This window comes from Myotis yumanensis, unplaced genomic scaffold, assembly GCF_028538775.1.
Source record: "Myotis yumanensis isolate MYYU_CA2020_CCGP unplaced genomic scaffold, mMyoYum1.0.hap1 SCAF_3, whole genome shotgun sequence".
NCBI classification, from domain to species: domain Eukaryota; kingdom Metazoa; phylum Chordata; class Mammalia; order Chiroptera; family Vespertilionidae; genus Myotis; species Myotis yumanensis.
This window is the reverse complement of record NW_027223754.1, coordinates 210,731,639-210,754,543: the sequence shown is the minus strand read 5'-3', so window position 1 is coordinate 210,754,543 and position 22,905 is coordinate 210,731,639. Positions and strand designations below refer to the sequence as shown.

The following is a 22,905-nucleotide window of genomic DNA, read 5'->3' as shown; positions in this document are numbered from 1 at the left end:
GCTGTCTATCCTTGGTTTCAGAAGTTCTGTCATTTATGTTTTTAAAAAAATATATTTTTATTGACTTTTAGACAGAGAGGAGGGGAAGGGGGAGGAGGAGGAGGAGGAGGAGGAGAGAGAGAGAGAGAGAGAGAGAGAGAGAGAGAGAGAGAAACAAGGATGTGGAGAGCAAAACATCGGTCGACTGTCTCCTGCACTCCCCGCACCGGGGATGGAGCCTGCAACCCTGGGCATGTGCCCTGACTGGGAATCGAACCAGTGACCTTTTGGTCACAGGATGACACCCAACCAACTGAACCACAGGGCTAGGGTTGTTGTTTTCTAAGTGAGGATATCTTCAGTCTAAAACCCATGATTTCTAACCCATAAAGCCACCTGATACAGGCCGACCTGAATGAGCACAGAAGGCAGGAGGGGGGACGGGGAGGGGAGCACAATGCACAGGGAGCTCAGGAGCCCACAGAGGGCACTGGGCCAGCCCACAGACCTGCATGTCACACTTCTACCCTGGCCCCCACCATGAGCGGAGCAGCTGTCTTCCTGTCTGGTTCAGCCTGATGGTTCTGACCTTTCCTGGGCTCTAAGTAGCCATCAGCTAATATAACGGCTTCAGAAGACCTGAATGTCAGGATCAGAAATAGCATCGCCAATGCGCCACTCAAGGAACATGGCTGAGGAGACGGCTCCTCTCCATGGGAATCTGGAGACAGCCGCTTGAATCCGAGAGAAAATGACCTGGCCAAATTGCTCTACAGACACACTCGAATATTATCACGGCACTCAGGAGGCCAGGTGGGGCATTTTGCTTCAAGCTCTCATCACAGGCTGGTGGCACTATGGCCTTTCCTCCTCTTCACTGACTACCGTGCCTGAAAAAGGGTCCTGAAGAGCAAATGAAAGGGATCCCAAGACCTTTTCCTGACCCTCAGGAGAGCGCCTGCTCAATCTGAGCTTGGACCTGAGCTTGGAATGGCAGTGCTTGGAGCAGCCGCTGAGGCTCCCAAGGAGGCTGGGGGTGGGCCGGCGGCAATGCCAGGGCCCCTGAAGTTGGAGAACCTTCTAACAGCTGGAAACTCTCCAATTCTCCAATGTCTCCCGAGAGTACCTGCCTGATGGCTGCTCAGGGGAAACCGAGGACATGGACCAAATGTCACCCACCAGCAGAAGCAGAAATAAGCCTGTTTGGGTTGCATTGAAAGAGGAACCCAGAGAAGCCATTTAGAAATCATTACGTTAAAATACATTTTAAAGCTGAATTCCCTAAAAAGAAAAGAAAAACCTTAGTTACAACAAATCTCAGTTGGGGTGGAGGAGAAGTTTCAGTTTAGTGGTTTGAATTAATAAGAAATATAAATCCTGGGTAATAGTCATCCATAGGACAGCTTCTAGAAGGGAAATTGAGAAAATAACTTCTATTGCTCTTTTAATTTTCTTAGCATTATCACCCTATGACAATTTCCCTAAATTTTATAGACACCAGAGCTTACCCAAGCCAGGGCCTTAGAGCCTCCTCCCCTATAACTCATCTGCTAATTGCCAAATCCAGCAGCGGAGGCAGGACACTCAGAACTGTTTATATCCTGAGGGCCAGTCCAACTCCAGGTTGTGACCTTATGGTTCTCAAATAGTGTGCCAAGGGCACCCTAAAGCACCACAGTGAACGCATGGCATGGTTGCGACAGTGAAATGAGTTCATGTTAATGAGTTCACAGGAATGGCTGGCACGGTTTATTGCTAGCCTTCGTTTTCTCCTGCTTCCCCAACCCCTTTCCAGAGGAGGCAGAGGGCTGTCTCCCCGCCCACATTTCTGCTCTTCACTTTCCAGTGGCGGGCTAGAGTGCACTTGTCGGAGATGAGGAGTGAAAAGAAAGCTTCGTCGAAAAACAATACACAGAATGTGAAGTGTATGTTGAACTGGATGTTACATTTTTGAGGTAAATACAGCAATGCTCAGCATGAGATGGAGGTAGTTCAATCTCAACGCGAGATCGCACGACCTTCCTTTGGTGATGTCACATCTTTGCGAAGCTGAGTTTCTGGGGGTTGTAATAAAAAGCAAGTGCTGAGTGAAAGGAGATGTACAACAAGAAATGAAGGTGGTGGCATCCAATCTGACTGTGAAGTCTAAGAAGGTGTGCGGTGCCCAACAGACACACACAGCCCACTGGTAAGTAACTATGGTTAAGAAAAATTTCTCCTTTCAATTTTGTGTATTATTTTTTAATAGCTACTAAATTAAAACATAAATATCTGTAAGATATTTGTATCTAACTAACCAACCACAGAATTATTAGGCATTTCTGTTAGCCCAGACAAATCACGAAAAAACTACAGACACAAAGGGTGCTATGAACTGAGGAAGATAGGGGACCTCAGGCCTAAACCATTTCCAGAGGCCTCTGCTTATCGCCTAAGCCTCACTCACTTGCTAAATATGTTCAACTGAATCCAAAGCTTCTTCCTCATTAAGAAAGTACTGTCTAGGCCAGGCGTCCTCAAACTACGGCCCGCGGGCCACATGCGGCCCGCTGAAAACATTTATCCGGCCCGCCTGGTGTTGTTGCCGCCGCTGCCTGTCCTGCTTAGCAGCCGACTCGTCCTGGGCCCGCAGTGCGCATGTGTGGAATGTCTGAGGGACAGTGAACTGGCCCCCTGTTTAAAAAGTTTGAGGACCTCTGGTCTAGGCCTCTTTAATCTATCCCGTCCCAAAATAAGCAAGCGGATGAAAGGGGCAGTTACGTGCCCAGAGGGTCAGGTCCTCCCCTCTCCTCACCTTCTTGAAAACCGCAAAATGTCAACACCATTCATGGTATAGTATTTATACCCTCTGACCCAACATCACTGCTTTCTAGAGATGCAACCTGAAGTGGGTGCAGGCAGTGCGAGAGGACACTCCCCGCAGCACTGCTTCTGACGCTGCTTCTTACGTTCCTCAGTAGGAACTGGCTCAAACAACAATGGTACACACGTGCTGGGGCCATGTGCCTCTGCAGGCGAAGGTGACAAAGGAGGCCCAAGATTTACCGTTAGGTTGAAAAAAATCAAGCGGCAAAACGGATTTCTGATATGGTTATGTTAAATAAATTATAGCGCACACATATTAGTATATACAGGAAGAAAATTCTGAGGAAAGACACATCAAACTGTTCGCTGCTAGTCAGACATACCAAGTATTTTCCGGGAGGCGGGGGGTGGGGAGCTGATGGGCAGGACCAGTTTCAAGGGAACTGTTTTCCCGACCCATAGCTGCCACACTCGTCTCCCACAAACAGGCTCTCTAATTCCCTTTAAAGGACAGCTGCATCTTAGCAATAAGAACGATAGGAGCCCCAGTAGGAGCTGTGATACCGAGATGATCTCAAAACTTATATGGGAAGGTGAAGAGCCAACATTAATCACTAACACCAGAAGCCTGACATTTCCAGATTTCAAGACACATAAGACTCGGCCATTACGGAGTGTGGGGTGAGGGCACTGGAACATACTAGAGCAGTGGTCGGCAAACTCATTAGTCAACAGAGCCAAATATCAACAGTACAATGATGGAAATTTCTTTTGAGAGCCAAATTTTTTAAACTTAAACTATATAGGTAGGTACATTGTTATTAACTTAATTAGGGTACTTCTAAGGCTTAGGAAGAGCCACACTCAAGGGGCCAAAGATCCGCCTGTGGCTCGAGAGCCGCAGTTTGCCGACCACTGTCCTAGAGCATCCAGAGCAGACCCATCACACGAGCCCTTGATTTAGGAAAAGGGGCCTCGGCACAGCAGGAAAGGACAGCTATTTTAAGAACAGATCTGGGACAGGGACATAGCCATATGGGAAAAAAGTAGATCTTGCAACCCCCTACCTTAAATTCATACAAAAATCAATTTCAGGTGGAGATGGGCCTCTGTATGAAAAGTACGAAATAAAGCATCCAGCAGCTAATACAGGAGACTACCTTCAGGACTTTTAGGTAGGACAGATTTATTAAACAGGACATAAAATGCCGAACTGTAAAGGGAAAGACTCATATCTCGATTTCATGAACATTAAGAACTTGTGCTCATTCATCGATACCACTAAGGGAGAGAACAGGCAGCCCTAGATTGGAAAAGACACACGTAAGGCACACATCCAACAAGGATTGCAGCCAGATTACAAAGATCTCAGATCCATAAAAAGACAGACTCCCCAAATCAAAAACAGGGAAAAGACCTGACTAGGGTTTTCTCAAAAGAGACTACCCAAATAGTCAACAAACCATCCAAATGGCCAATGAAAAGGTCTCATCATTAATCAGCTGGGAAATTCAAATGAAAACCACCAGGAGATACCAGCAGAAGTCATGTTTCTGGGCGAGGACGCAGAACAACTGGACGCTGCTGGTGGAGTGGAAGTCGGCACAACCACTGGGGAAAACTGTTCGGCAGCACTTACCAAAGCTGAGCCTCTGACCCAGCAACGCCATTCCTAGAGATGCAGTCACGTGCTCCCTCAGAGAGGAACGGGGACATTCCCAGCAGCACTCACTATTCAAATAACCAAAACCAGGAAACAATCCAAAGTCCATCTACAAGTCCCGAGTGACAATGGGATACTACAAAGCACGGAGAAGGGACAAGCCACAGCTACATACACGTGCCTGGCCCAGAGCAGGGACTCAGTGATGTTTGCTGAGTGAACACTCAGCTCCTCAGTGCCTTTACTGAGGTACAGACACAAAGGGAGATGTGAGCACCCTGCTTTAAACACAGCGGACTGCCGCGCAGCCTACCCCAAGTGGGCACTGGTAAAGCATCCTGTCTGCTGGAGGAAGAGGAAGCCTGGGAGCCAGCTGATAGCAGGGCCTGCGAATTCCCAAGGCTGGATCCACCCCAGACACTGGAGGCGCCTGATGACCACCCCGGGCCTGGCCATCATACCCTGGCCTGGGCTCCCTGCAGACCTGCACCAGCTTCCATTTCTGGATCCACAGAGCCGTGACCAACACCAAGTACCCAACAAATACCTTTTGAGCAAATAAATGAACCAGAAGACATGACCAGAAGATTGCAAGAATTTTTATCACCACTTGAGAGGCAGAAGAGCCCATATTAACTCCCAAATATGGGTCACTCTATACACCAAATCAATCTTATCGCCTGGCACCAAATTGTCCTGCTCATGCAGGTAAAGGCCACGAGGGGGGCATTTTGGTCTGCTTTGTTCACTGCTCTAAGCACCTATGGAATGACCCCTCTAGGCGGTCAGCACCCAAGGGCAGGGCCCACAGCTATTTTTGCATCTTAGCTCCTGGCCGGGGAAGACGCCCAGTGAAGATGGAAGGTTGGCAGAAGGGAACCGAAGGCACTCACCGCCAGGAAGCCCAGCTTGCCTCCACACCGGGTCTTGAGCCCCATGGCCGCAGTCAGGTGGATCTCCACCAGCGTGCTTGGCGGGATTTTCTCCTCTGCACATTCCGCCAGGTTCACAGCGCACAAAGCCATGTGGACGTCTGAACAGGCAGATCCCGCAGGGAGCTTCCCTGTGGAGGTAGAAACAGACACCAAGCCGAGCTTTTCCTGCTTTCCTAGCACAGAGTCACAGCAGAAACAAACAAGAAAGTACATGAACTCTGTGACCAGACAGTCCTGATGGGGTGCTGGGCCCTGCAACTTAGTAGCTGCAGGTTTCTCTCCACCTCACAGAGGGGACACAAAAATGCCTGTCATGCCCATGTTCTGTATAGGGGGCCTGCAGAGGACTCAGACGGGCACATGTACCATCTTCCAAAACTCAGCAGTGCAGCTGTGCTCTGTGCTGCAGCCTGTGTCTCCCAGCCTTGTGAGAGGTCATGAAGAACTTGAAATCACCAGATTTGAATTTATTTTCCCTTAAACAGACCCCACAGTATAACCATGCACCCTTTTGAGAAAGAAACACAAAACTGAGCAATGATGGCAGACACATCTTAGGTTAGCAGCTGGACGGCCAGGAAAGGCTGATACGCCCTCCTCAATGACGGCTGACAGCTCATCTGGGGGGACCTTGAAGTCAGGGGCTGAAGTGACCTTGCAAAGGCATGATGGTCCAGCAAGCCTCAGGCTTTCACAGGATTGGGAGGTGGCCAGGGCAAGCAGTAGGGGGAAAGCTGAGCCTCAGAGTGGGCCCATGTCAAAGGTCCAGACGGTGGCCAAGCAGGTCTCCCAATCTCACCCAGCCCCGCATTCTTCCCACTGGACCGCTCTTTTTATCGGAGTAGGGAGAGCTCAGCCCCCATACCTCATTCTGCACAGATGTTAGGAGTCGGTCCCACTGGGTTTTCTCCTCTGAGGGAGGGAGGGCACTGGGCAGTGTGGGATCTGTGTTTCAGTTACCTCTGTCTCCTCAGTCAGAGCCTTGCACAGCGCCTGGCCCACAGCACTGCAGAACTGGTAAACGCTATGCATCCTTCTATGCAAAGCCAAGACTTTGCAGGAAGCCTTTCCTGAAACCCTTCCCAACAAGTACCCACCTCCACGGAAGCCTGATCTGTCTGCTCCCTCCACTACACTGAGCTGCCATCCACTTGCTGACCTGCCTGCCTGCCTCTCTGTTAGAATAGGATTTTGTTGTGTGAAATAAATGACCATATTTCGTTGAATCAAAGATACCATCACTTTTAAGTTTCCCCATTAATTTAGGTACCACTAAGGAAAAAACACTGCCAATTCAACCAAGGCACATGGCATGCCACTGTGTAGAGGACACAGCCCCAATTGGAGATGATAATGAGAAAAAATGTGTGTGCCTTAAACTGATGCACTACGGTACTGAGCATCCTCACAGCTGTGGCTGCGGGCGGAAGGCCTGTCCAACCATCTAACAGAGCAGTGTACAAGGGGCGGCGACTGAGGCGGGAAACTGGCAAACCAAGCGAGGGTGGAGATGGCACAGGGCACCGCGTGGCGCTCACCTGTGATGTGCAGCTGGTGCAGCCTGTGGTAGGCCAGGGCGGCGTCCCGGGCACTGGCCTTGGCCTCATCCACCAGGCCCGCTGCGGCGGCCGGGGTGGTGCGCCGGCACTGGAAGACCTTCTTGAGCAGCCAGCGCACCAGGCGCAGCTTCTGCAGGCTGTAGCGGATCACGTTCCAGGAGAGGCTGCAGGCCAGGTCCAGGCGGGAGGTGGGCAGCGCCCGGCCCAACACCGACAGGCAGGTTTGTAGGTTGGCAGCAGCCGCCGCAAAATCCCCCTAGAAAGCAGCAAGAAGGGTTAACGTTCACAGGTCTTACTGTGGTCTTTTGGTTTTAATAACATTTTCCGCTCTCCTTTCATTCTCCAGGTTATCAGAGTGATACATGCTCATTGAAAAAAATCTGGCCGAAACCGGTTTGGCTCAGTGGATAGAGCGTCGGCCTGCGGACTGAAAGGTCCCAGGTTCGATTCCGGTCAAGGGCATGTACCTGGGTTTCGGGCACATCCCCAGTAGTAGATGTGCAGGAGGCAGCTGATCGATGTTTCTAACTATCTCTCTCCCTTCCTCTCTGTAAAAAAATAAAAATAAAAAAAAAATCTGGAAAAATTCAGAAAGCTAAAAAATCAGAAAAAAAGGAAATCATTTGTAATCTTATCCCATAGAAAGAATGACTACTGATATTTTTATTAAATTGAGATTGAACTGTATTCTATCTTTGAGCAAATAATCTTCAGAGTTTTCCACAGTACTTTTATACATAAGATGACAACATGGGTTTAGATGATGACTCATGTGATCTTTTAGGTTCTCAAAGTGTGGTCAGTGGAGACCAGCAGCATCAGCCCTGGGACCTTGTTAGAAAGGCAAATTCTGGCTGTCCTACTCCCACCCTCCCGGACCTACCGAACCAGAACCTCGGAGGGCGGGCCTGCTAACGTTTGAGAACCACGGTTTTAGCAAATCCCCGGCTGAACCACTCTAACGAAGGATGTGGATGAACTACTCTGCCAACCTCAGAGCGTCTATGGTCCGGAACTGAAGCCTGCTTTCTCGCTCTGTTTCTCTTGTTACTGGCGTTCGAAGACTCAGGCTCCCGTCTTGGGAAACGGAGGTAACCTCTCCCGTCCTTTCCCACGCCATGCAGTGAGGAGGAAACCCATGCTTGTCTTCCTGCCTCACTACAGGACCAGAGCTATCACAGGGAAAGTGGGTGACAGTGCTCCGAGAGTGACCATCTCTAAGGTGGCGGTGGCATCTTTCCAGTCAGGGGAAGCACCTGCATTTACAGATTCCAAAGGAGGCGCCTTTCCTTGTGCCCATGGCTCCTCTTCCCTGACTTCCCCAGGGAAGTTTGCTGTTCTCAAGGCTCAGACTTTGGTTCTTCCCACTCTCACAGGCACCCTCCTAGCAGGTGCAGAGCTTCCGACACACTCTGTCCGACCGGCCTCAGCCCCGTGGCTACAGGGCCCTCTCACAGCTTGGAGCCCCATCTTTGAGTCAATGTCACTGTCACTTCCTTTCCATGTTACATGTCAAATTCCTCGACATGCCTCTCCTTTCACTTCAGGTCCTTGCCACTCTCCCTACTTGCTCCTGTGCATGTGTTGCCCTCCTCTAACCACCCCTTCACCCAGCCACCAGTCGCATTCTACGCACAGACAGAACCTGCCTCCAGGACACACGTCCTGGGTTCTGTTCTCCAGGAAGAGCCCTACTTCAGGGGGTGGGCCCACGGCACCACGCCTGCGTCCCAAGAGCCAGGGAGGCACAGGCCGAGGTTTTCTGCTGCCGAGGGTGCTCTGGTTCCTGGGCTTCCCAAGACAGGGATGTTTGACTCTTCCCTCAGGGCTGAGTTCCCCAGAATCCTACCTATAAACTCTCTTTTGCTGATTTCAAAACAAAACTCCCAGCTAATTTTCTGCTAGAAATCTTCCTGGTTCTCCACAGAACTGGGAAAAAAGCCCCAAACAGTTACTAGTCGAAGACCTCCCCTGTGTGGGCCCTAGCGACACTCCCAGCCTCAGCTTCTCTCCCGACATTCCCTACGCTCCAGGTACACCCATCTACTTGTCGGTCCCCAAATGTCCCATGGAGGCACGCCTTCCTCTCTGGTTAGCTGGTCCTTCCTGCGCTTGACTGCTCTGCTCAAGCCCCAGATTCCTCAGCCAGACGCCTCTGCCCCAAACTCCCACAGCACTTTAGTCTTCCTGTCATCTCGTGTCCGTGGAATTATTTATGCATACGTGCCTCTGCTCCACTGCCGTGACAGTCAGGGGCAGGGTCCCTTCGCCCTCTCAACACCCCGGCCACCTTCCCCTGCAAGCACCTGCCACAGGACGTGTTCACTGGGGTATTCATACAAATTGCTAAGTTACTGGCTCAGCCCCGGGGGGGGGGGGGGGGGGGGCGCGGGGGAGGGAAAGGTGAGGGTGGAACTCACCCTGGCCAGGTCCAGGTCTGCCTGCTTTCGGTGCCTCCAGAAGGTGACAGAGGAGCGCGAATGTGGCCGGATCACTGGCTCCCCATGGACCAGCAGCTTCACAAAGACGCTCAGGACAATCACTCCATTGACCAGCCATAAGAGGAGCGTTGGCATCATCCAGTCGAACCAGCCCCCAGAACCTAGAGAGCAGCGCCTCAGTCAGCCTGCGAGGAAGGCCCTGGAGCAGCCCTGGGCTGCAGGGTGCCTGCCTGGCCCCTGGCATTGTCTTTGGGCAGCTAACAATACCGCTTCATTATTAACAGTGTCTCAGTGCTTAGATAGCAATACTCCACATGACAGGAAAATGTGAGATAATTCTAGAGCCTAAATAGCAACCTTGTAATCCCTGTCACTATGGAGTTCAGCGCCACAAAAATCTTTGTTAGCCAAGGGGTTTAGGCCACTGGTTTCATGACTTAGGAAAAACACCACATCCTTGTTCAAGTAGCCCCCCTACCTCGCCTCCGGCCTGTGTGGCTCCATGGTTGAGCATTGACCTATGAACCAGGAGGTCATGGTTCGACTTCCCACACATGCCTGAGTTGTGGGCTTGATCCCCAGTAGGGGGCGTGCAGGGGGCAGCTGATCGATGATTCTCTCTCATCAATGATGTTTCTATCTCTCTCCCTTCCTATCTGAAATCAATAAAAAAATATTTTTTTAACAGGCCTCCTCCCAATCCTGTCCCTGGGGAATTATAGCAGTGTGGGTTCCCAGTTTATTCTGCTCTTTCTGACTGAACTCAGGTTTGCTGTTACTTGCAAATTGCGACTTATGCCAGCCCCTACCAGAAGCGAGCAGCCGAAGATCACTGCCAAGGCCTCTGGGACCTGGTGAGCAGGCTGAGCAGTCTGCCCCACAACAGCCCACTCATGCGGTGGCACAAGGGGGCCTCCACCCACCTGACTCCAGTGACAGTACGCTGCGGCCAGAGCCCGAGGATGGGTGCAGGTCAGAGTCGTGGGCCCCTCCCCACCGCAGCAGGGTGGTCAGGGGGTTAAAGGACAGGCACAGGAAGGTGAGGAAACACAGCAGGATTCGAGAGCGGTCCACCATGCCCAGCGCCATGGGAGGAGAGTCCGGCTCATCTTTGACCTTCAACACAGGGCCACAAGGTTAGAGTGAATGAGTGCTGCCTGGGTTTTCACAGCATTTTACTTTTATGTGGATCAGAATCAGGTTGTGAGATTTATATTCAAGACCACTGAGCCGGACAGGAGTAAAGCCAGGAGGAAGCTGCCGCTCAACCCCAGCACTTGCCCTCTTGCCACCTGCGAAACAGCATGTTCTGAAGACAAAAGGCAGACGAGCTGTGCTTTTCAAAAAGAGCTCTCTCAACAGAGCACCGCACGACGGTTCCTGTGTGGCTCCACAGCAGGCAAGGCTAGTCAAATGGCAGAGCTCGGAGCCGCCCGAGCTGGAGAGGGGTGTGAACTACCTGTACAGAGAGCTTCGTGGGTGATGAAGATGTTCTGCATCTTGATTATGGTGCCATAGTGTATATATCTGGGAATACCGTGCAATACTGTGAAGTAGGTGCACTTTATCACACATAAGTTATACTGCAATAGCGTTGGTTACAGATCATACTTCAGCATGGATCTAGGTACAGGAGCTTGCCTATTTTGAAACCACAATGTTGCCTTTTTCCCCTCCCCACTTGACAGAGGGAGAACTGGAGGCAGAGGCCTGGCCCACCTGGCACCCCCAGAAAGGGAGGGAGGCTGGGGTTGAATCTCTCGACTCCCAATGTGCATGTACCATGCCACTCATTTCAATATTTTAAAGTCATTTGAAATTTTCTTATGTTGAGATACCTAACTAATTTCATGTATACATCATATGGCCTTTTGTTATCAAACAGAATCACATTTATAAAACATTTAAAAAATAGAGCTTCCTTAATAAAATGAAGAATATGATACTATGCAAAGTTTGAAAAGGATCTTGGCAGGGAACTTTGTGTTTTCAGAGTCAGAAAGCGCCAATGTCAACACACAGTGCAGACCCAGTGGCTGCCACGGGTTCCCAGGAAGACCACTGGGCTCGAACTTCTTTTAACCAATCCCATTAAACAGCAGTTGCTGGGGGCTTTCTTGGTCTATGAAAGGGCCCTGGTTTGAAGTTATTTGTTAGACTGCAACAACTGTAATCATTTCTGGAAGAGGGCCCAGAGGCAGCCTCATCCGAAACCAGCTGATGAACCTCACAAAGTGGTCTTGCCAGGCCCATTACGGCAGGGGAAGTAATGAGGCGCCTCTAGCAATGCCTCGCGCCCGCATGACAGCTGCTGTTTCCGCTCTGGATCTGGCCCTCATTCCTCTCTGATGGGCCGTTTCAGCAAAGACCCGTTCAAGCAGACTACACCAAACCACTTAAAGACCCCGACTGTGTCGTCCCCCCACCCTGCATGTCAGTTTTCTTTCTTTATTCTCCAAAAGCTGGCTAATTTCATTGAATTCCCGCTCCTTCCCAGCCCAGATACCAGTCTATGTCCCCCCACTCCCCACCATTAACTTTGGAGAGATGGGAGAGATCCAGAGGTTGGAAGATTTCGAAAGCTCATACCTTTGCCTCATCTAACAGAGGGCTTCCAGGCTCAGAGTCGATGGAGTAGGGGGAGAAGCCGGCCTGGGACCCCGAGTCAGAGGCCGGAGGGGACATCAGAAGCACATTCTGATTGAAGTCATCCATCTTCAGGTCCACATCACTGTCCACGAGGCTGCCTAGGTCAATGCCCTTCAGGAGCTCTGCAAAGAAAACCCGACCTGGCAAACGGGCTGTTTCTATAGAGTCCCACCTGGGCTGGGCAGGGGGCTGGGCTGGGCTAGATGAGGGGATGGCCCCACTCCTGCTCCACCCCCGGAGAAACCTCTTCCGCATCAACGGGCCCTCCCGGGTGCCTGGCACAGGACTTCTCCTGCAACCTCGCCTGACAGCCGTTCTCTCAATGAGCACTCACTGTTCTTCTGACTCGCCAGCTTCAGCACCATGTTCTCCTGGCGCAGTTTGTGATTGACCTGCTGCAAGTATTTGATGTAGTCGATGGCCTTCCTCAAAACGCCAGACTTGTGCATCTAGAAGGGGACGGGTGAAAACAGTGGCATAGCGCAGGCTGCACAGTGAGGAGGGCAGAGGCCCCGAGCTGGTGGAGTGACAGCACGGCTCTGGAGCAGGAGGGGCTGAGTTCAGATGCTGGCTCCCCTACTGATTAGCTCTGCTATCAGGACAAGGTGCACTTTCCCCCCCTTATAAAGGGGATAATGATAATTATATAAATCATAGGCTTGCAGTGAGGGCTAAATGAGATAATACACAGAAAGAGCTTAGCTCCCAGCCTGGCACATAGACACTCGATAAATACATTTAGCTGTATGACAACTTCCTATAATAATACCAGCATCAAAAAAACTTAAAAGAAAACAAATGACAAAAAACCAGAACACTGTTGGATGGTTATTTTAAGTAAAGGTATATTAAGTACCTTTCAGATTTGTAGGCTACAAAGGAAAGTCAATTTTTAAAAAAATATATTTTTTTATTTATTTCAGAGAGGAAAGAAGAGGGAGGGAGAGATAGAAACATCAATGATGAGAGAGAATCATTGATCGGCTGCCTTCTGCACACACCCCACTGGGGATCGAGCCTGCAACCTGGACCTGGGCATGTGCCCTTGACCAGGATCGAACCTGGAACTCTTCAGTCCGCAGGCCGATGCTCTATTCACTGAGCCAAACCGGCTAGGGCTCAAATTTTCTTTAAAAAATAGAGGTGAAGATAAACAAATAAGTCTATGTGCCAGAGATACATTCATTGAAACATTAGAAATATATAAAAAATCAATTTCTTCTAATTACTGTTGATCCCAGACCCAGTTCCAGTTTCTCTCATCCCCAGCAGGTAAAAATATTGCTAGCCGCCCTGAGCACAATTAAACATAGGACAGCAATGCCATCAGCTGATGTCAAGGTACACAGTTGTGTGCCTGGCCCCCAGTGAGTGGCAGGCGCTTCTCTGCCTGTGACTCTGGGGCCCACGATCACTGCAGAGCAGAGTCAAAGGTCCAGGAAGAGCACTGCTTACCAACCCCCGGCCGTCCCCTTATGCTGATTAACATTCTGTCATCTTAAAAACCCTACATGCTTTCATAAGAAAGCACCCAATTTGCATTCACTCATCGTGGGCCTGTAGATTCCTAAATTTCCGAGGCAACAACATGTAGAGGGGAGATGGTAGGGCACGAAACACCATTTGCTTGGCACCTACCTTGGCATCTGTCCCCATGACCAAGTCCTTCAACTCGATGATTTTGTCATTGATGGAGGAGCGATACCGCTTCTCAATGATGTTGTGTGTCGTCCGTCTTTCTCCTTCTTTGGGGGGTTCAAGCTGCTTGACTCCCCCGGGTACCTGCTTAATGGGCACTTTCTCTTGCCCCATCATCACAGGCATTGTGGTCAGAATGGTTCCACTGCTGCCCACCAGGGTCTAGAATAGGCACAGACACAGGGCAGAATTCCCCCTCAGTTAGTCTGAGTAAAGCAGCCTCACAAGACAAACCTGTAGCTTGTCCATGTGCCATCACCCGGCAATGCTTTCTGTGGCCTAAGACCCTTTCTGGGTTGTCAGGCCCCAAGCAGCCTGAGGGGCGATGGTACCTCAGTAGCTATGCCTCTTTCAGAATCACTGTCCATAAAAACACTTCAATAGGATTAAAGTGGATAAACGTGACTTATCCTTGGATCCAGGGGGTCCAGAAACAAGTCATATGATTTCTGCTTTGCTGTCAAACCATTAACCATCCCTGAGCTGAGCTCACATACAGCACATTAGCTCTGGCCCCAGGGGAAACCTTCTCCCAGTATATGACACGTCCCCCGTCACATGACAGATAAGCAACTTACTGCCTTTCCTTATACAATCTGGCTATCAAAAAGCTCAAGGGTAGGACTGACACTCTCATCAGAGCCAATTTATTAAATAAATAGGCCAATCATAGGGGCTCCCCATTTACCCCCTCAAATCTGCTTTCTCCTGTTTCTATTTTTACTAATTTTAGTTTTATTTTGTCCAATAAATGGCCTCAAATATCCAAACGACCAATGCACAAATAAAAAGCTGCTCAACTTCATTAGTTACCCAGAAATAATTTGCACATAATAAGAAACACACATTTTAAGTGTACAGCTTCAACTGTTATGTATGATAACCCAGATCAAAACAGAGCATTCCTACCCCCTAAAACAGTGGTTCTCAACCTTCCTAATGCCTCGATCCTTTAATACAGTTCCTCATGTTGTGGTGACCCACAACCATAAAATTATTTTCGTTTCTACTTCATAATTGTAATTTTGCTACTGTTATGAATCGTAATGTAAATATCTGATATGCAGGATGTATTTTCATTGTTACAAATTGAACATAATTAAAGCATAGTGATTAATCACAAAAACAATATGTAATTATATATGTGTTTTCCGATGGTCTTAGGCGACCCCTGTGAAAGGGTCGTTCGACCCCCAAAGGGGTCGCGACCCACAGGTTGAGAACCGCTGCATTAAAAGTTCCCTCATGCCTCTTCCCAGTAACGCCCGCCCCTTCCTCCTGTGATCTGGTCCAACTCTCCCACCACAGCGCGGTGTTGCTCTTCCTGAACTTCACATAAGTGGAGTCATTAGCACGAGCTCTTTCTTGACAGGCATCTTTTGCTCAACATACAGCATCTGAGGTTCAATCATGAACTCATATGTATCAATAGTTCTTTTTGGATGGACATTTGGGTTGCTTCCAGTTCTTGGCTTTTATGAATAAAGCTTGCTTTCAAATTCTGACCACCTTTTACTCTGTCAGACTCTCTTACTAAGATGCTCAAAGTGGCTGAAACCCTACAACTGAAGGACGATGCCTTCCATGTCCCTCACCTTGGAGCCCTCCCTGCCTAGTGGGTCTAGGGTCCTTCAGAAGCCCAACCTCACTCAGCAGGACCTGAGAGGCAAATGGTCTTGAGCGGAGCTGTTGTCCAGGAAATGGGGCTCCTCTGCTGTTCCCGAGCAACTAAGGAGGCGACTTTGCAAAGTGACTGACATGTCATAAAGCTCCTGCACCTACTCACACAGAGGCTACACCTCCCAGAAAGGAGGCAGAAGGGGGAGGGCGAGAGGGATGTGGGGTGTGGGGGTGGCTCTTACTGGTACTTGCAGGGCGGCTGTCTGAATGGGGGTGGTGAGGGCGGTGAGGGCTGGGTTCTGGACTGTGGCCATGACAGGGCTGCCATCTGTCTTCAGTGTGGTCAGAACAAGGGAATCTGTCTTGATGATCTGGGGCTGTACCAGGACCTGGATGGAGAAGGAAGAAAAGAAAGAGGGAGGTGCATTACTTCTCTATTTTGCATTAGCTTCTAACTGTACAGACCCTCCAGAAAAGAAAGAGAAAATAAAATTGTCATGAAACTGAGAATACAGCTTGATTACTGGGTTAAGGAGGAGAAAGAGAGTCCTGAGTGTCAAGGTGGAAAGGCTTAGAGGAGAGCAGTGCCAGAGGCCTCGCAGGGGAAGAGCGGGCATGGCTTGGTGAGTGGTGGCGGGGAGAGAGGTCTGGTTTTGGACATACCCAGGAAAGCCAGGAACCTGGCTGAGAAGCAGAAATGATAAACCAAGAAAAAATTTTAAAGATAAATTACTTTGCTAGTAAGAAAATTCAGTGCCACTATGATACATGACTTAACATTTTAGCACATTTTTCCCCGTTTTATGCCCATTATCTGTATAAATAATACACCTGCATTTACGGACTCTATGTGAGTGCCAGTGTACATCCTCAGATGCCATCTCAGCCAGGTCTCTATGCCAAGCTCTCTGGTGCCTTATAGGGCCCAGGCAACCCTACCCACCCTATGAGCTATTCCCCACACTCCGACGGTCCTTCTTCGTATGTAGACCACATCTTCAACCAATGACCAGCCAACAGCCCCAAGCAGTGCCTCCCTGAATCCTTGTCAGCCACCTACCGGGACCTGCTGCACCTGGGGCGCAGCCACTGTCTGCACCGTGGCTGGGGCGAGGGTCTGCAGCGTGCCATTGGCCGTCTGTGTCAGCACCCGCTGGGCCTGCACTGTCTGCACCTGCTGCTGGATGGTGACCGGCTGCACCTGGGAGGATGTCACTAGGCTTTGGACTTGAGGCTGAAGGACTTGGGAGAAGAGGAGAAAAAAGTCACATGGACGAGGAATGCATTCTGTCACTGCAGCTGCAGCAATAACTGAGGATGGAGTGCCTCATAATGATCCCGACTCCCCACCTGCTGCTGAGAAGACGTGCACAGCCATTTACAAGCTGCTCTCATAACAAGAACATCCTAGAAGGGCTGCATCCATTTCTGAGTGAACGAATGCAAATTATTTTATTATTCTGGGTGCTGGGGTGGAGGCGAGGGAAGCTAATCAGCGAATGACTGTGCCCAGCAAGGGAGTTAACAGATTGAACAGAAAGTGTACTTTGGGATGACTATCTCAGCGTTTTGCCTGTATGCCTCCCCCCATCCCCTAAACCAGGGATGGGGAACCTTTTTTTCTGCCAAGGGCCATTTGGATATTTTTAACATCATTGGAGGGCCATACACAATTATCAACTTAAAAATTAGCCTGCTACATTTGGTCAAACATTGAATTAACTCACCCCTAATGCCTTGGCAGGGCCAGACCAAATGATTTCTCGAGCCTGAGACAGCCCTTGAGCTGGATGTTCCCACCCTGCCCTAACCCTTGAAGCCCACAGTAGAACTGTCAGAGCATACTAATCCCCCGGGGCTCCCCACAGGGCAGAGGGTATCTGATGAAAAGGCGCTGGGACACAGCACAACAGGGAAAGTCACTCTTTCACTCAGCACACTGAGGGCCTGCTACTCGGAGACTCAGCACCTCCGCTGAAGTCATATTCTTTGCAATGGATGCTCAGGAGATGTTTGCTGAATGAAGAGTTCGCAGCCTACAGGTGCCAAGGTCTGGCTGTTGCCTGGGTAAGTTTCAAGACTAATTTTACACAAGCCTCCATCTGTAGTTACCAGGACAGCCCTGTGTCTACTTGCTTGCTGGCAGGCACAACAGCTATTAAGGCACTTGAAGAGGCAGCATATGAACTGTTCCCGGACCACAGTTCTGACTGGCAGTTACCAAAACCTCATTGAGACAGAACTATTTACAATCTACCTCGGAAGTATCAGTAAACTGACACAAACTTTTCAACCACCGTCACTGCCACATCCGACTTCTGAATCACCTTGGAAGCTGGTAGCCGCATTCTGGTATATCAGAGGCTGCTGGATGATCCTCGTCTGGGGAGCAGTGCTGAATGTTGGGGTGATCATTACGGTCTGCTGCTGCAGCTGAGCTTGAGGCTGGGGCTGGGGGCGGGGCTGAAGAACGGGAGTTGCCCTTGGCGGGTTAGGAACCGAGGTGGGGGAAACCTTGACCTGCAGGGCTGCAGCCTGGGGGGAGGTGGCTGAGGGAGAGAAGGAAGGTAATGGGACCTGGCTGAAGGAGCGCTGCATCGAGGGCTCCCCGGCTCCACCACCTCCAGCTCCACCACCGCTGCCCCCGCCATTACTGCTGCTGCCGCCGCCACTTCCGCCGCCACTTCCACTTCCACCGCCGCTGGGGAAGGAGCCACACAGCTGCTCCGAGAACAAGTCAGAAAACTCTCCCACTTGATTGCTGACAAACTGCAGCATCTCTGTGAACAAATGAGAAGCAGCCATTTTATTGACATCCAAAATATTTATTAACTTTCAAATTTGCTTAAGAAACAGGCATGAATGCCGTAACCGGTTTGGCTCAGTGGATAGAGTGTCGGCCTGCAGACTGAAAGGTCCCAGGTTCGATTCCGGTCAAGGGCATGTACCTTGGTTGCGGGCACATCCCCAGTAGGAGATGTGCAGGAGGCAGCTGATCTATGTTTCTCTCTCATCGATGTTTCTAACTCTCTATCTCTCTCCCTTCCTCTCTGTAAAATCAATAAAATATATTTTTTTTTTAAAAAGAAAAAGAAAAAAAAAGAAACAGGCATGAAAGTCCAATGGCATTTCCAAGATCAGAGCAGAAAGGGGTCAGGAAACCCTCCCCTCTCTCTCAGGTGGGTATCACCTGGGCCAAGACAGCCCCCCCCCCCCCCCCCCCCCCCGAGGGACAGCTTTATCTGTTTGATGTTGTCTCTTGACCCCACCTCCAGGCCCTTTCTTCCCAACTTCCTGATTATATCAGGCCTATCAGGAACCACCTCTGTGCTGGGTGAGGGTTATTTTTGGAGGGTATTGCTGGTTCCATTTTAGAGCTGGGACACGGGCAGAAAGTGGGTAGTCACTGTCCTGAGGCTTTGGAGCTCAGAACCTTGCTCTGTGAGGCCACCTGCAGGTGCAGTACTGCTCCCATGAGGGAGAGGTGGCTGCAGACCCAACTCTCCCTCACCCAGGCAGCCTTCCCTCCTGACCACAGGCAGGCTCTGGGCTTTCTCTCCAAGATGGGCATAGCCCTGGGCACTACTGGTACCCCCCAAGAACACTAAGGGACAATGAAGTTGAAGGGCCCCATGTCATGAATCTTTAGGGGTGGAATGGGTGAAAAATCACCCATGAAGTCCAGAATAGGGAAATAAGTTGGCCAAGGCCACAAAGCTCATCAGGACATGCCAGGTTTCTGCCCCCAGTGCATTCACTGCCAGAGGCTCCGGATGGAGCAACCTGTGCCTTGGACTCCATGCTTTGGAGGGCCCACTCTGGCCCTCTTCTGGCTGTGCCCCTTCCCCCTGGGCAAGGAGCCTGTGGGACCAACAGGATGCGGCCCCCTGGAGACCATGCTCCCCTCTAGATCATGCTCTAAGTCCCTGGGACCCCTGAATTCCTGGCCCAGAGGCTTCAAGTCTGCTTCCAGGGCCTCTTCCGAAAGTTTACCAAAACCCAGCCTAATCCATGACTCATCCTCATGACTCCTTCCTTCCTCCTCCTAGGGCTGGTCCCTGTTAGGAGTCTAGAGCCTCAGCTTTGTCCCAGGTACTTTTTAGATCTACAATTCTCTACACTGTCCACATATTGCCCCGCCCATCCTCTCCAATACATTCCCAAAGAGTTACTGCTTGTTCCTGAATTGTGGTACCTCCTTCTCCACACCCTTAAGGCCACAGGATGCTCTGATTTGGTCACCAAAATAAAAAGCAAAACACAAACAAACAAACCCCCCAAACACCACTTCCCTTATTTCCCCCACACCTCCACCAGCAAGTCCCTCCAAGGACTCTAACAGAACCGGGTGGTAGCTGAGCCTGGACTATGAAAAGTCTCATGTTAGGCAAGCAAAATGCTAATGGGGGTTTCCATATCAGACAACTGGAAGTTAGCACTTCAGCACTTTAAGTGTCTAGTTAATTCAAACTGCTGGCAAAACAGCATCTAACAAGATTGAAGGCTGCATAGTGGTTATTTACCAACACCTCGAACCCTGCTCTGCCTCCACTCGGTCTGTTGTGAGAGGGAGAGATCGCCACACATACTGTCACTTGTACCAACCAATTTCAATTCCTTAATACATGATTAAACTAAGAAATGTCCTCAAACTCAGCACAAAATTTAAACAAAGTGCAATTTGGTGCTGACACATTCCAAGTACAATACCACAAGATCATAAAAAGCTTTAAGAAAATGATTACGAGAAACCTAATAATTTGTTGAGCTTTCCGGAATCCCCATAAAACACTATGTCTGAGGAATTGACACAGAAGCCTGCTTTGTGCCAAAAGAATGTCACTCCCTAGCTGATCTGTGAGGCCACCTCCAGGACTAGGAATCTTATTTTAATCCATGGAACACTAAGGAGGGCAAAAGGCAAACGGGGCCAGAGGCCTGGTAGATGGGCACAGGCTCCGGCACCAGGTGGGTCTCAAGCCCACCTAACCTGCTGTGTGAACGTGGGCAAGCCACTTCTCTTGATTCCCTCACCACAAACGGCCACCTTAAGAATACACACCTTGCCCTAGCCGGTTTGGCTCAGTGGATAGAGCCTTGGCCTGCGGACCGAAAGGTCCCGGGTTTGATTCCAGTCAAGGCCACATGCCTGGGTTGCGGGCTTGACCCCCAGTAAGGGGCGTACAGGAGGCAGCCAGTCAATGGTTCTCTCTCATTGATGTTTCTATCTCTCTCTCCCTTCCTCTCTGAAATCAATAAAAATATATTTAAAAAAAGAATACTCACCTTAAGAATGCTATCCTGACTTATTTAACAGCTTAGATTCTTTTTCTCTATTTTTGCACTTTATATAAATGGGTCATACAGTATGGCCTCTTGCTCTCAACATTATATCTGGAAGATTCATCCATATTGTTATATGTAATTATAGACTTTTCGTTTTCATTGCTGTAAAGCATCTCACTGGGTGAATATATCATGTCACTGATGACATGGGTAGTTTGAAGTTTGGGACTATTACATGTGTTTTGATGAACACGTGTTATGTCTTTCTGTTGGTAATTCATGATATTTGTAACTTATTTGTGTATGAAGCAGGGTTTTTTTCTGTTTAGTTCACTTCTATGTTCCCAGTGCCTAAGATAGTATCTAGCATATAGTACATGTTCAATAAATATTTGCTGAATGAAAAGAAAGAAAAAAAAGGATCCTCACTTGGCTTGTTGTTGTGAGGATTAATAATTTACGCAAAGTGCTTGGTGAGGGTCAGACCTTCGCAAAGGTCCCCCTTAGTGGTGCTTCTAGAGCAGTGGTTCTCAACCTTCCTAATGCCGCGATCCTTTAATACAGTTCCTCATGTTGTGGTGACCCCCAATTTCATTGTTACAAATTGAACATAATTAAAGCATAGTGATTAATCACAAAAACAATGTGTAATTATATATGTATTTTCTGATGGTCTTAGGCAACCCGTGAAAGGGTCGTTCGACCCCCAAAGGGGTCGTGACCCATAGGTTGAGAACCACTGTTCTAGAGCATCCACTACACAGGCACTTGGCTCCACTTACATCATCCCCTTGAGTGCTCTCCAAAACCTATAGTAGGGAAGACATGGTGGGAGTGATGAAGCAACTCGCAGAGATCCCGAAGCTTAGTTCGCAGAGCAGGGTAAGAATGTGTAGGCAGATGGAATACTTAAATTAAAAAAATAAATCCTTTCAACCCAACTTGACAAGCTCCAGTGCGTTCTCTCCAGCCAGGCAGATGGGCACTGGGCTTATTGGCGCAGAGGGACCGTTAAGACCCAGCATCTGAAGGAACAAGTAACAGGAAGAAGCTCTTGAGCCACTGCTCCTACAGGGTGCACAGGCCTCCCTGGGACCCCCATCTGGTTTGCAGTGAAAAGAAGCGGGGGGGTCCCCCAAACAAAATGAGGGCAGGAGAAACAAGGCGCAGGAGGCCCACCCCAAGCTTAGCTTTACTGTGGAACTCCGAGCTACCCCCACCCCCATGGGAGCATCCTAGTGGCTCCTTGCTGTTCCTGCTCCGATGACACAGGCTCTCATTCCCACAGAGAGCCATGAAACCTAGAAAAGGCAGGCCTGGGAGGAGGCTCAGGTTTTATGGAGCTTTGAAAATGAAGTTCCTGTTCCTGCCTGATGAGCTGAGGCCCCCAGGGCTTGAAGCTGGGTGGGCCGCCCCTGGCAGCTACCATTTCCCTCCCCCAGCCACATTCCTGTTTTTAGCTGCTTTTTTTTTTTTAATGTTTTTGTTGATTTCAGAGAGGGAGAGGGAGAGGGAGAGAGATGGAAACATCAATGATGAGAGAGAATCACTGATCCGCTGCCTCCTGCACGCCCCCCGAGTGGATATAGAGCCTGCAAAGGGGGCATGTACTCTAACCAGGAATCAAACCATGACCTCCTGGTTCAGGGGTTGACTTTCAACCACTGAGCCACACCCACTGGGCTGTAGCTGCTTCTTAAACTAAGGGTTAAGTTGCTAATAAAGTGGACCAGGCCCAAGAAACTGTATCTGGGTTTTGGACTCCTTAAAAGCTGGTAACCAAAATTAGAGACTCCAGTTGTCACCTGTGCACTGAAACCAGTCATCCAAAGAGACTCCAAGTTCAAATGCACTTTATGGAACTTGTGATCTGGAAGTAACATAAATCACTTTGTTACTAGCGGCATCTACCTGAAGATGAGGTAACCTGAAAAATGGTCAGATTAATTCTGGTCAGGAATGACGAGTCTGAAGCCCCAAGTGGGACAACACTGTCTTCACACTGTGTCCCTCAGACTTTTTCCTATCCAGGGCTTGCTTACTCACACACCATAAACATGTATGCGAATGGTTTTGTGAAACAGGATCACACCGAAGATGCTATCTGGTACCCTAAAGCATGGAGCATATTCATTGTCATATCATGTTTTGAGAGTTCCAAAGTATTGCATTGGATTGTACTGATGCACTAGATTTAACCACTTAGTAATGACGGATGGGTGTTTGAACAAAAGTCTTTCCCCACTTAATCTGATTATTTTATTTGATAA

The 22,905-nt window shown here is 49.5% G+C and overlaps 1 protein-coding gene across 2 annotated transcripts in view; it reads right to left on the bottom strand.

Moving 5' to 3' along the window:
• The window catches only part of SREBF2 (sterol regulatory element binding transcription factor 2), a 57,600-nt gene that overhangs the window by 11,704 nt on the left and 22,991 nt on the right, over nucleotides 1-22,905 (bottom strand). For both annotated transcript variants that reach the window (XM_070411219.1, XM_070411218.1), the window contains exons 2-11: nucleotides 17,677-18,129; nucleotides 16,410-16,591; nucleotides 15,592-15,738; nucleotides 13,670-13,891; nucleotides 12,366-12,480; nucleotides 11,972-12,153; nucleotides 10,306-10,498; nucleotides 9,362-9,543; nucleotides 6,921-7,197; nucleotides 5,341-5,510 (exon numbers count right to left, since the gene is read on the bottom strand). In XM_070411219.1, coding sequence (XP_070267320.1) covers nucleotides 5,341-5,510; nucleotides 6,921-7,197; nucleotides 9,362-9,543; nucleotides 10,306-10,498; nucleotides 11,972-12,153; nucleotides 12,366-12,480; nucleotides 13,670-13,891; nucleotides 15,592-15,738; nucleotides 16,410-16,591; nucleotides 17,677-18,127 — 2,121 coding nt within the window. In that variant the 5' untranslated portion in view covers nucleotides 18,128-18,129. The remainder of the gene's footprint in view (nucleotides 1-5,340; nucleotides 5,511-6,920; nucleotides 7,198-9,361; nucleotides 9,544-10,305; nucleotides 10,499-11,971; nucleotides 12,154-12,365; nucleotides 12,481-13,669; nucleotides 13,892-15,591; nucleotides 15,739-16,409; nucleotides 16,592-17,676; nucleotides 18,130-22,905) is intronic.